The sequence below is a fragment of the Oncorhynchus tshawytscha genome, linkage group LG18, assembly GCF_018296145.1.
Source record: "Oncorhynchus tshawytscha isolate Ot180627B linkage group LG18, Otsh_v2.0, whole genome shotgun sequence".
Taxonomy (NCBI): Eukaryota; Metazoa; Chordata; class Actinopteri; order Salmoniformes; family Salmonidae; genus Oncorhynchus; species Oncorhynchus tshawytscha.
Window position 1 is genome coordinate 25,295,176 of NC_056446.1, and position 13,359 is coordinate 25,308,534.

At 49.2% G+C, this 13,359-nt stretch overlaps 1 protein-coding gene across 1 annotated transcript in view; it reads left to right on the forward strand.

Moving 5' to 3' along the window:
• Nucleotides 1–2,401: 2,401 nt before the first annotated feature.
• The window catches only part of LOC112217792 (methyltransferase-like protein 24), a 60,966-nt gene continuing 50,008 nt past the window's right edge, over nt 2,402–13,359 (forward strand). The window contains exon 1 of the mRNA XM_024378323.2: nt 2,402–3,078. Within this exon, the coding sequence (XP_024234091.1) occupies nt 2,740–3,078 (339 nt within the window). The 5' untranslated portion in view covers nt 2,402–2,739. The remainder of the gene's footprint in view (nt 3,079–13,359) is intronic.

Here is a 13,359-nt window from a genome sequence, read left to right on the forward strand (position 1 = left end):
ATCTGATTCTTCCCTGTTACTTAATCAAGTCCCAAGCCGTCACACACAGCGCAGAGAGGGGAATGGAGACTGGCCTTCCTAGCTTTCCCTCTGCAAGCATGTCATTTTGCAATAGTATGGTGCCAATAATGTACAAGCAAAGCAAAACGTGGCATGTGAACTCTGTGGAAAAAGACTTCCACAGTATGTTCCATCTGGTCCAGCTAGATCAGAAACATACTCCTTTTACAATTGGTCTGGTACTTGAATGAATGGGTGGTGGTAGCAGACAGTGACCGTAGGGTTGCCAGTTTGAATCCTGGGGCTGACAGAGAAATCTCTCTCTCAGTCAGTCAGTCCAGCTAGACATGCTTCACAGTGTCCCCTCATGGGGATTCCTTCTCCCCTTCCTTGTTCCCGTTCCCTCTCCTCACCCCAGTGAGCTGTATTCTGAATGTTGTACCACTGACTGACCATATGGTGGCGCCATAGAGTGCTACCTGTTAGAGCTAATAGCTGGATGGTGTTGCTGTGAGAGTTTAATCCATCATGTCCCTGTATGGCTCTGTGCTTGTCTTCTACCATTACACACTTACATAACTGGGGTTTTCAGAGGTGGGCGGTGGGGGGGACAACTGGAGGGATGAAGGAATGAAATGAAATATAGTTATCATTTCTCCACTTTCCTCTCCTTAGATGGTATACTATGAGATGTGTTCTAATGCAATTGGGTGTATACTGTCTGGCTGGTTGTAGGCCTACACAAACTAACTTTATACAATATACTAGTACCTATAGACATGTACTCTGCGGTAAAGCAGGTATTACGCAGGCGTGTGCCATATGTCAATGTGAGGGTCACATTCATGGGGTGTAACGTGCAAACACACTGCGTACACACACACATGCACAAACAGATACACATAAAGCTCTACCTTGACCGCCTCAGGATAGAAGCTAGCTGGCCCTGGAAACCACTTAGAATTGGAGTGAAACAGTCCAATAAAAACACAGCAGAAGAAGACTTCGTCTCATTTGTAATTCATTGAAAGTCATTTAATCTTTAACTAACGTACTCCATATTGACTTGGGAAAATGACCCTGTGTAATTGCCTGTGTGTCTGTGTGCTACTTCTCTCTACATACAGGTGGCAGTAGAGCCCTGTGTCTCCAGACAATCACAGCCTGTTTTCATAAATAAAGAGTGCACTGTCTGATTGCCTCCATATTATTCTCTTCATAAAGCCTGTGTAAATCCTCAATCATTCCACCCACATCTTCACTGACATAAATTAATAACGTCCCCAAAAGTCGAATGGATAAAGTTTCCCCAGCAGGCTAAAAATTCACTGTTCTTACTCTGACATAATCTACAATTTCCTACATTTCGTTGCCCTCTGCAATGTCAATAACAGAGTTAATAGATGGGAGCTGCAGTAAGGGAATTGTAATTATTTTGTTTCTGAATAAAGGAGCGATTGGGATGCTTCAGGGGGAAATCAATGAAGGAGTAGGTTTTAGATAGAGGCAGGAGGTGGCGTAGAGTGTTTCAAAGTGATTTCATAGGACTTCAGTACTAATGGTTTATAGATTAATCATGTTTATAGCCCGAGTTTTCAGATTGCAGCGAGCAGAAAGAGAGAGAGAGACAGAGAGAGATGGAGTGAGAGAGAAAGAGAAAAAGAGAGAGAAGGAGGAAGAGAGGGACAGAGAATGAGAAATAGAGAGAAAGAGAGAGAGAGAGAGAGAGAGCGAAAGCACAAGAAATAGAGAGAGAGAAATGGAGAGAGAAAGACAGAGAGAGAATGAGAGAGAGAGAAAGAAAGAAAGAAAGAAAGAGAGAGAGAGAGCTAAGGTAGATGAAGAACACTCACTCAGCCCTTCATTTCAAACACTGAAACACTTTCTTCTGGACCTCTGTATCCCTCTCTTCTCCATTCTTCATGTTTGTTTTCTTTTCCCTCTCTCCTCTCTTTCTGTGATAGACTGCACAAACACACAGGTCATACAGTTCTTCACTCTCCAAGACTGCACTTCCCTGTCTCCTTGTCCCTCTCTCCCTCTCTCTCTCTCTCTCTCTCTCTCACACCTTCTCTCCTTCCTTCTCTCTCTCTGTTTCTCTGTCTCTCTCCTTCCATCTCTCTATGATCTCCTGTATGAAACAGTGTCTGTAGAGAGAGAATGTGAGGCCTTGGTGACAGCTAGCTGTGGATGTGTTGGCCCTGCCCGGTGTAGAGTTACACAGTAACCCAAGACACAGGGGAACGGAGCGAGGGAGAGAGGGAGGGGTCAGACGGAGTGAGAGGGGTGTGTGTGAGAAAGGGGTGTGAGGGCTAGGACAGGGAGGGGAGAAGTTCCAAAAGTTTTCATAGAGAGCGGCACACTCTATTCCACCGAGTCAATGTGCAGAGGTTCACACACACTGACACATACAGAGAGAGAGAGAGAGACACACACACACACACATACTAAATCACACAGGCACACACACACACACTCACTCACACTGACGTAGTTGTTTTGTGATGAACAGGTGTCCTCCTGTCTCACAAACCTTCAGTAATGCTCATACTTATCTTGATCCAACTGTGGACTTAGGAGGAAAGGAAGGAGAGATGGAAGACAAGAGAGAGACACACCACTCAAAGGATCAGGAGAAGAAGAATGGGATAGAGAAAGAGAGCGAGATCAACAATCTCACTGTTTAGGAGGCGAGAAAGAGAGAAACAGGGAAAAGTGAGATAGACAGTGTATCCAGGCATGTGGAGAGACAGACTGACTAGAGGACTGACTCTGCGCCTGTGTCTTCTCCTCACCGCTCTCTGTGTCTGTCTACATGTTTACCTGGAACTGGGGGAAAGGAGGGGGGCACCTTCGCCCCTCACCTTGGGACGTCCCACACAGACCAGCCAGGTGCTACTGGACAGCGGGGAAAGGAAACTGGGGGCCGCAGACCCCACGGAGAGCCGGGTTGGGGACAGAGCTGTGAAGAGAAGGGTGTCCTACGTACGCACGCCGAAGAAGGACTCTGTAGCAGGGAAGACAGTGGGCGGGGAGGACCCCTCCACATGCTGCCCACCTCTACGCCCGAACAGAAAGGTGAGTGAGAGCGATTATACCTGCCGTAGGGTGATGTGACCACTAAGCACTTATCTGATCAGAAGTCAGTATCTGCTGTTGAATTGTTCATATTTGTGGAACTGTATAAGTATTATCTGATCTGAGAGCAGAGCTTAGTGGATGATACCCACCTGGAGCAGTGAGTCACTGAGGGAGAGTTGATAAGGGGACGTTCAGGAGCGCTCGTTCACTCACTGTTGGCACAAAGCTGCTTAATCCTTTGAGGCTGACAGACAGAAGAGGAGAAGGGCAGTGGGATCAACAGAGGAATGGAGTGCAGTCTCTAAGAGCTGTAGGCTGAAGAGGGGAGAGAGAGGAGCGGCAGAGGGACTGAGGTTCCTTAGGTTACAGAGAGGGAAAGGACTCCTGTGTGGTCGAGCTGAGCTGTTTTACTGCACTAAAGGCAACAGACACACCACTCAGGTGAAATACTTTATCTGATAGACTCTGAGACTGGGAAAGATACTCTCAAACTGAAAGACTCTTACGCGGAAACTTCTGACTGTGCAGAAAAACCTGAGAACACTGAAATGTGCATTGAGTGAAATAACCAGCATTAGTTGGTTGAATAGTTGATATGCTATTAGATGTTAACGTGTGAAGGTGGGTGGGCCAAAGATGACTCACTGTCTGAACCAGGGGTGTAAAGATTTGCTACAAAGTAACATTAGGGCGGGAGTCCCAATGTCCAATGGAGAGACAAAGACACACATATCTCCTTCCACTCCACCATATTTCTCCTGTCTCAGTCTCTCTCCTGTCTCAGTCTCTCTCCTGTCTTCTTCTCTCTCCTGTCTGTCTCTATCCTGTCTCAGTCTCTGTCCTGTCTCAGTCTCTCTCCTTCTCTCTCCTGTCTCAGTCTCTCTTCTGTCTCAGACTCTCTCCTGTCTCAGACTCTCTCCTGTCTCAGTCTCTCTCCTGTCTCAGTCACTCTCCTGTCTTCTTCCCTCTCCTGTCTCAATCTCTCTCCTGTCTCAATCTCTCTCCTGTCTCAGTCTCTCTCCTGTCTTCTTCTCTCTCCTGTTTGTCTCTCTCCTGTCTCAGTCTCTCTCCTGTCTCAGTCTCTCTCCTGTCTAGGGTCTTTCTCCTGTCTCAGTCTCTCTCCTGTATCAGTCTCTCTCCTGTCTTCTTCTCTCTCCTGTCTCAGTCTCTCTCCAGTCTTCGTCTCTCTCCTGTTTGTCTCTCTCCTGTCTCAGTCTCTCTCCTGTCTCAGTCTCTCTCCTGTCTCAGTCTCTCTCCTGTCTTCTTCTCTCTCCTGTCTCAGTCTCTCTCCTGTCTCAGTCTCTCTCCTGTCTCAGTCTCTCTCCTGTCTCAGTCTCTGTCCTGTCTAGGGTCTTTCTCCTGTCTCAGTCTCTCTCCTGTATCAGTCTCTCTCCTGTCTTCTTCTCTCTCCTGTCTCAGTCTCTCTCCAGTCTTCGTCTCTCTCCTGTTTGTCTCTCTCCTGTCTTCTTCTTCTGTCTCAATCTCTCCTGTCTCAGTCTCTCTCTTCTGTCTCAGTCTCTCTCCTGTCTCAGTCTCTCTCTCCTGTCTCAGTCTCTCTCTCTCAGTCTCTCTCCAGTCTTATTCTCTCTCCTGTCTTGTCTCTCCTGTCCTCTCTCAGTCTCTTTTCTGTCCTGTCTCAGTCTCTCTCCTGTCTCAGTCTCTCTCCTGTCTTATTCTCTCTCCTGTCTTAGTCTGTCTTCTTTCTCTCCTGTCTCTCCTGTCTCAGTCTCTATCCTGTCTCAGTCTCTCTCTCCTGTCTCACTCTCTCTCTCCTGTCTCAGTCTCTCTCCTGTCTTCTTCCTCTCCTGTCTCAGTCTCTCTCCTGTCTCAGTCTCTCTCCTGTCTTCTTCTCTCTCCTGTCTCAGTCTCTCTCCTGTCTTCTCTCTCCTGTGTCAGTGTCTCTCCTGTCTTCTTCTCTCTCCTGTCTCAGTCTTCTCTCTCCTGTCTCAGTCTCTCTCCTGTCTCTGTCTTCTTCTCTCTCCTGTCTCAGTCTCTCTCCTGTCTTATTCTCTCTCCTGTCTCAATCTCTCTCCTGTCTTCTTCTCTCTCCTGTCTTCTTTTCTGTCCTGTCTCAGTCTCTCTCCTGTCTCAGTCTCTCTCCTGTCTTATTCTCTCTCCTGTCTCAGTCTCTCTCCTGTCTTGTTCTCTCTCCTGTCTCAGTCTCTCTCCTGTCTTCTTCTCTCTCCTGTCTCAGTCTCTCTCCTGTCTCAGTCTCTCTCCTGTCTTCTTCTCTCTCCTGTCTTCTTCTCTGTCCTGTCTCAGTCACTCTCCTGTCTTCTTCTCTCTCCTGTCTCAGTCTCTCTCCTGTCTTCTTCTCTCTCCTGTCCCAGTCTCTCTCCTGTCTCAGTCTCTCTCCTGTATCAGTCTCTATCCTGTCTCAGTCTCCCTCCTGTCTTCTTCTCTCTCCTGTCTTCTTCTCTCTCCTGTCTCAGTCTCTCTCCTGTCTTCTTCTCTCTCCTGTCTCAGTCTCTCTCCTGTCTTCTTCTCTCTCCTGTCTCAGTCTCTCTCCTGTCTTCTTCTCTATCCTGTCTCAGTCTCTCTCCTGTCTTCTTCTCTCTCCTGTCTCAGTCTCTCTCCTGTCTTCTTCTCTCTCCTGTCTTCTTCTCTCTCCTGTCTTATTCTCTCTCCTGTCTCAGTCTCTCTCCTGTCTTCTTCTCTCTCTTGTCTTCTTCTCTCTCCTGTCTCAGTCTTTCTCCTGTCTTCTTCTCACTCCTGTCCTCTTCTCTCTCCTGTCTCAGTCTCTCTCCTGTCGTCCTCTCTCTCCTGTCTCAGTCTCTCTCCTGTATCAGTCTCTATCTTGTCTCAGTCTCTCTCCTGTCCTCTTTTCTCTCCTGTCTCAGTCTCTTTCCTGTCTTCTTCTCTCTCCTGTCTCAGTCTCTCTCCTGTCTTCTTCTCTCTCCTGTCTTCTTCTCTCTCCTGTCTCAGTCTCTCTCCTGTCTAAGTCTTTCTCCTGTCTTCTTCCCTCTCCTGTCTCAGTCTCTCTCCTGTCTTCTTCTCTCTCCTGTCTTAGTCTCTCTCCTCAGGGAGCCATGCTGCTCAATAGCTACCACCTCTCCCATCTCTGTATCTTTAAAGAGCGACAAAACTCCAATCACCCCAGCATGTCTCAACCGAGGCTTCTTGAAAATCACTGCAGGCTTGTTATGCCACATCACCCCCGCCCTGAGCACCAAGAGCTAGTTGGCTCCTGGTGTGACATCAATAATAGATAGCACCATATGTTGCCTGGTGCTCTCTGGTTTTTAACACACATTTGTCACATAAGCTGTCCTAGAGCAGTGTTTCCTACCTCCAGTCCTCCAACAGTCCCAACAGTGTTTCCTATCTCCAGTCCTCCAACAGTCCCAAAAGTGTTTCCTATCCCCAGTCCTCCAACAGTCCCAACAGTGTTTCCTATCCCCAGTCCTCCAACAGTCCCAAAAGTGTTCCCTATCTCCAGTCCTCCAACAGTCCCAACAGTGTTTCCTATCCCCAGTCCTCCAACAGTCCCAACAGTGTTTCCTATCTCCAGTCCTCCAACAGTCCCAACAGTGTTTCCTATCCCCAGTCCTCCAACAGTCCCAAAAGTGTTTCCTATCCCCAGTCCTCCAACAGTCCCAACAGTGTTTCCTATCCCCAGTCCTCCAACAGTCCCAACAGTGTTTCCTATCTCCAGTCCTCCAACAGTCCCAACAGTGTTTCCTATCCCCAGTCCTCCAACAGTCCCAACAGTGTTTCCTATCCCCAGTCCTCCAACAGTCCCAACAGTGTTTCCTATCCCCAGTCCTCCAACAGTCCCAACAGTGTTTCCTATCCCCAGTCCTCCAACAGTCCCAACAGTGTTTCCTATCCCAGTCCTCCAACAGTCCCAACAGTGTTTCCTATCCCCAGTCCTCCAACAGTCCCAACAGTGTTTCCTATCCCCAGTCCTCCAACAGTCCCAACAGTGTTTCCTATCCCCAGTCCTCCAACAGTCCCAACAGTGTTTCCTATCCCCAGTCCTCCAACAGTCCCAAAAGTGTTTCCTATCCCCAGTCCTCCAACAGTCCCAAAGTGTTTCCTATCCCCAGTCCTCCAACAGTCCCAACAGTGTTTCCTATCCCCAGTCCTCCAACAGTCCCAACAGTGTTTCCTATCCCCAGTCCTCCAACAGTCCCAACAGTGTTTCCTATCCCCAGTCCTCCAACAGTCCCAACAGTGTTTCCTATCCCCAGTCCTCCAACAGTCCCAACAGTGTTTCCTATCCCCAGTCCTCCAACAGTCCCAACAGTGTTTCCTATCCCCAGTCCTCCAACAGTCCCAACAGTGCAGTTTCCTATCCCCAGTCCTCCAACAGTCCCAACAGTGTTTCCTATCTCCAGTCCTCCAACAGTCCCAACAGTGTTTCCTATCCCCAGTCCTCCAACAGTCCCAACAGTGTTTCCTATCCCCAGTCCTCCAACAGTCCCAAAGTGTTTCCTATCTCCAGTCCTCCAACAGTCCCAACAGTGTTTCCTATCCCCAGTCCTCCAACAGTCCCAACAGTGTTTCCTATCCCCAGTCCTCCAACAGTCCCAAAAGTGTTTCCTATCCCCAGTCCTCCAACAGTCCCAACAGTGTTTCCTATCCCCAGTCCTCCAACAGTCCCAACAGTGTTTCCTATCTCCAGTCCTTCAACAGTCCCAACAGTGTTTCCTATCTCCAGTCCTCCCAACATAACACATTTTTGTTGTAGCCCTGGACAAACTCCCCTGATTCAATTGTGGGCCTGTTGATTATTTGACAAGTTGAATCAGGTGTGCTTGTACGGAACTACAACAAAAATGGGTACTGTTTGGGGTACTGAAGGACTGGAGTTGGGAAACACTGCACTAGACCTCGGATGAACCTCTACAGTCCTCCCTATTTTGTCTGACAAATCCCCCCCATTGTTCTGCTGATTATGCTTTCTTCTTGTGAGGACTGGAGTTGGGAAACACTGTTTGGGGGACTGGAGGACTGGAGTTGGGAAACACTGTTTGGGGGACTGGAGGACTGGAGTTGGGAAACACTGTTTGGGGGACTGGAGTTGGGGAACATTGTTTGGGGTACTGGAGGACTGGAGTTGGGGAACATTGTTTGGGGTACTGGAGGACTGGAGTTGGGAAACACTGTTTGGGTACTGGGAGGACTGGAGTTGGGAACATTGTTTGGGGTACTGGAGGACTGGAGTTGGGGAACATTGTTTTGGAGGGGGTGGGAAACACTGTTTGGGACTGGAGTTGGGGAACATTGTTTGGGGTACTGGAGGACTGGAGTTGGGGAACATTGTTTGGGGTACTGGAGGACTGGAGTTGGGAAACACTGTTTGGGAGGACTGGGGACTGGTACTGGAGGACTGGAGTTGGGGAACATTGTTTGGGGTACTGGAGGACTGGAGTTGGGGAACATTGTTTGGGGTACTGGAGGACTGGAGTTGGGGAACATTGTTTGGGGGACTGGAGGACTGGAGTTGGGGAACATTGTTTGGGGTACTGGAGGACTGGAGTTGGGAAACACTGTTTGGGGGACTGGAGTTGGGGAACATTGTTTGGGGTACTGGAGGACTGGAGTTGGGGAACATTGTTTGGGGTACTGGGGGACTGGAGTTGGGAAACACTGCTGAGGGTGCTGAAGGACTGGACTTGGGAAACAATGCTGAGGGTGCTGAAGGACTGGAGTTGGAAAACACTGCTGGGAGTGCTGAAGGACTTGGGAAACACTGCTGGGGGTGCTGAAGGACTTGGGAAACACTGCTGGGGGGTGCTGAAGGACTTGGGAAACACTGCTGGGGGTGCTGAAGGACTGGACTTGGGAAACACTGCTGGGGGTGCTGAAGGACTGGACTTGGGAAACACTGCTGGGGCTGCTGAAGGACTGGAATTGGGAAACACTGCTGGGGGTGCTGAAGGACTGGACTTGGGAAACACTGCTGGGGGTGCTGAAGGACTGGACTTGGGAAACACTGCTGGGGGTGCTGAAGGACTGGAGTTGGGAAACACTGCTGGGGTGCTGAAGGACTTGGGAAACAATGCTGGGGGTGCTGAAGGACTGGAGTTGGGAAACACTGCTGGGGGTGCTGAAGGGACTTAGGAAACACTGCTGGGGGTGCTGAAGGACTTGGAAACACTGCTGGGGTGCTGAAGGACTGGACTTGAAACACTGCTGGGGGTGCTGAAGGACTGGACTTGGGAAACACTGCTGGGGGTGCTGAAGGACTGGAGTTGGGAAACACTGCTGGGGTGCTGAAGGACTTGGGAAACAATGCTGGGGGTGCTGAAGGACTGGAGTTGGGAAACACTGCTGGGGGTGCTGAAGGACTAGACTTGGAAAACACTGCTGGGGGTGCTGAAGGACTTAGGAAACACTGCTGGGGGTGCTGAAGGACTGGACTTGGGAAACACTGCCTCAGAGGAGCAGAATACATTTTGTCATGTGTTCTCTCTATACCTCACTTACTTCCTCTTACATTGGCATGTGTTCATCTTTCTCTCAAAGTCTTTCCATCGCTTTACCTCCCCCTCTCTCTCTCCCCTCTCTCTCCCCCTCTCTCTCCCCCTCTCTCTCCCCCCTCTCTCTCCCCCTCTCTCTCTCCCCCTCTCTCTCCCCCTCTCTCTCCCCTCTCTCCCCCTCTCTCTCCCCCTCTCCCCCCCTCTCTCTCCCCCTCTCTCCCCCCCTCTCTCTCCCCTCTCTCCCTCCCCTCTCTCTCTCCCCTCTCTCTCCCCCTCTCTCTCCCCTCTCTCTCTCTTCTCTCTCTCCCTCTCTCTCCCCCTCTCTCTCTCTTCTCTCTCTCCCCTCTCTCTCCCCCTCTCTCTCCCTCTCTCTCCCCCTCTCTCTCTCTTCTCTCTCCCCTCTCTCTCCCCCCTCTCTCTCCCTCTCTCTCTCCCCCTCTCTCTCCCCCTCCCTCTCTCTTCCCCTCTCCCTCTCCCCCCCTCTCTCTCTTCTCTCTCTCCCTCTCTCTCTCCCCCTCTCTCCCCTCTCTCTCTCTTCTCTCTCTCCCCCCTCTCTCTCCCCCTCTCTCTCTCCCCTCTCTCTCTCCCCCTCTCTCCCCCCCTCCCTCTCTCCCCCTCTCTCTCCCCTCTCTCTCTCCCCCTCTCTCCCCCCCCTCTCTCTCTCTCCCCTCTCTCTCCCCCTCTCTCCCCCTCTCTCCCCTCTCTCTCTCTTCTCTCTCTCCCCTCTCTCCCCTCTCTCTCTCCTCTCTCTCCCCTCTCTCTCCCCTCTATCTATCTCTCTCTCTCCCCTCTCTCTCCCTCCTCATCTCTCCTCATCTCTCTCCCCTCTCTCTCCCCTCTCTCTCCTCTCTCTCTCTCCCCTCTCTCTCTCCCCTCTCTCTCTCCCTTCTCTCTATCTCTCTCTCATGGAGACGTGTTTTCACATAACAGATGAATGACATGGGTTTGGAAGGCAGACGAAGGCTCAGTGTTTCTGACAGAGATGTTGAGGATGAAGAGCCAAATGGGAAACAGATGACCTTCATGAGCAGTGAGAAGCACACAGGAACGCTCTGTGCTGTCGTGGCACACTTCACTCTTATCAGTATACACTAAAAGGGATAAGGAGTTTGAAGCAGTGTGAAGTGGATTACCGAAAGCTGTATAGAGAAAAACACATAGCAGATCATAGCATGTGTGTCCAATGTAATGACAATCCATGAACCATGCCTGTTCTGTCTGTTTGACATGACGTACTGCTGAATGGATTGGAACATTGGCGCCTCCAATTTAATGAGCCCACAGCTGAGCCCACAGGTTCTTATAGTGGTCTATAAATGTGTGTGTGTGTGTGTGTTTAAGTGTGTGGAGTAGACAGGACAGCCTAAGGGTTTGTTTGAGGTTTGTTTGGATAATTAACAAACCAAAGGAGATCTATCTCTCAGCTGTCAAGTCTCCTGCTAGTGCAAACACCCCATCTTTTATTTAATAATTTACCTTTTCAAGCCTTCTTTTATTTCTTCAGCTTGACTTTTTCATTTCTAAGTAAAGGGATGGAAGTATGGAGGGGGTGGAGGAGAAGGCATTATCACAAATGATAGAGAAACGGAATGCATTAAACCACTTAGAAACATCAACTTCGACAAGACAAACAGCACCTAAGAGACAGAGATGGGGACGGGGACAGGGACGGGGCGGGGATGGGGCGGGGATGGGGACGGGGCGGGGCGGGGATGTGGACGGGGACAGGGGTGGGGATGGGGGCGGGGGCAGGGGGCGGGGATGGGGGCGGGGATGGGGACGGGGACGGGGATGGGGACGGGGATGGGGCGGGGCGGATGGGGACGGGGATGTGGGCGGGGGGGGATGGGGACGGGGATGGGACGGGGGCGGGGATGGGGATGGGGGCGGGGATGGGGACGGGGAGGGGCGGGGATGGGGACGGGGGCGGGGACGGGGGGATGGGGATGGGGACGGGGACAGGGGGTGGGGATGGGGCGGGGATGGGGACGGGGCGGGGATGGGGACGGAGCGAGGATTAATCTCTCCATCAAACTCCATAGTTCTCTCTCTATTTCCCTCTCCCTCAGTCTCTCTATCTCTTCTCTCAGAGGACATCGAGTGAGTTATCTATGAGCCACGGTGCTTATCTGAGGAATTCTGCACCACAGCCACAGATCCCTCATCACTGATGGACCAGCTGTCCCTAATCCGGATCACAAACTCAGCAGAAAAAACACGCTGGGGTGTATAACAAAACAACACTCACCCTTATCATGAGCAACTGAGTTGGTCATATACTGTTCATGTACACATAACAACTCATAGTATACACGTGTCGACAATTAGCACTGCACAGCACAGAACACAGCACAACATAGAGCTTTCACACAGAATGTCTGAGTTAGCTGATATGTTCACAATCCTGTCTTCTGGTGTGTACTTTTCCTTCAGCTTGCCTAGTTTTTAGTTTTTATTTAACCTTTATTTAACTAGGCAAGTCAGTTAAGAACAAATTCTTATTTACAATGACGGCCTAGCATGCATTGGTAATAAAAAAGAATCACAAATGTTGTCCCACATCAAAGCCTTTTCCTGCAGTAAAATAACCTAGTGGCCTCATGGGTTGAATGTTATTAATTATTTTCTTAATTTCATAATAAATAATCATAATTTTTATGGAGTATATTTCAACTCTATATCTTCAACTGTTTTTGTAAGCCCATAACCATGTGTTTGAGGTGTATACTTAAGTTTCAAAGTAGATTTATTTAAGACTTCCAAGAACCAATCCCTGATGTGACCCTGATTTAGCCCACTGCAGTCAATGGTTCATTCACTCTAGCAGTTTGCCTCGTCAGCCAGAATGGCATGAATTTCAATTAGACAACCCTTTATTTAAATGAGTGGAAAGAGAGAAATAAACACCTATTTCAATTAAGCTATTCTGTTCACCCAGAGAGCGATGACGTTTGTTGAAATTAGCATCAACATGACTCTAAATGAACGCTGCCCTCACTCAATAACAATCCATTTGGTCTGGTTCATTTCCCAGCGAAGCCTCTATCTGTGAGCTTAGTCACTGAGTTTAACGAAACTCACGAACAGCAAGTGGGGAACAAATGGGTTTGGCAAAGAAACTAAAGTGACCCTGGTTCTCTTAGCAGTCTAGAAATTGGGGGAGAGGAGGACAGAGAGGGAGGACACAGAGAGAGAGAGAGAGAGAGAGAGAAAGAAAGAAAGAAAGAAAGAAAGAATAGACTTTTTAATCCCATAGGTGTGACTGAGTTTCTCAGACAGCTTTAAACCCAGAGCTGAGGGAACCAGGGACAAGGGAGTCACAGCAGATCACTGGGTGAAAAAGTGACATGTCACCTGGGGTCACACCATGTCTGTTCTCCCCTCCCTGGAGTTGAGGCTGGAGCTGCAGCTGGAATGCCCCGTAGAGTCACAGACACACTACCATGACTGGCTTTACCAGTTGTTACTAAATTCATTTGATCTGTATGAAGTCAACATATTATACTGAACAAAAATACAGTGGGGAGAATAAGTATTTGATACACTGCCGATTTTGCAGGTTTTCCTACTTACAAAGCATGTAGAGGTCTGTAATTTTTTATCATAGGTACACTTAAACTGTGAGAGGCGGAATCTAAAACAAACATCCAGAAAATCACATTGTATGATTTTTAAGAAATTAATTTGTATTTTATTGCATGACATAAGTATTTGATACATCAGAAAAGCAGAACTTAATATTTGGTACAGAAACCTTTGTTTGCAATTACAGTGATCATACGTTTCCTGTAGTTCTTGACCAGGTTTGCACACACTGCAGCAGGGATTATGGCCCACTCCTCCATACAGA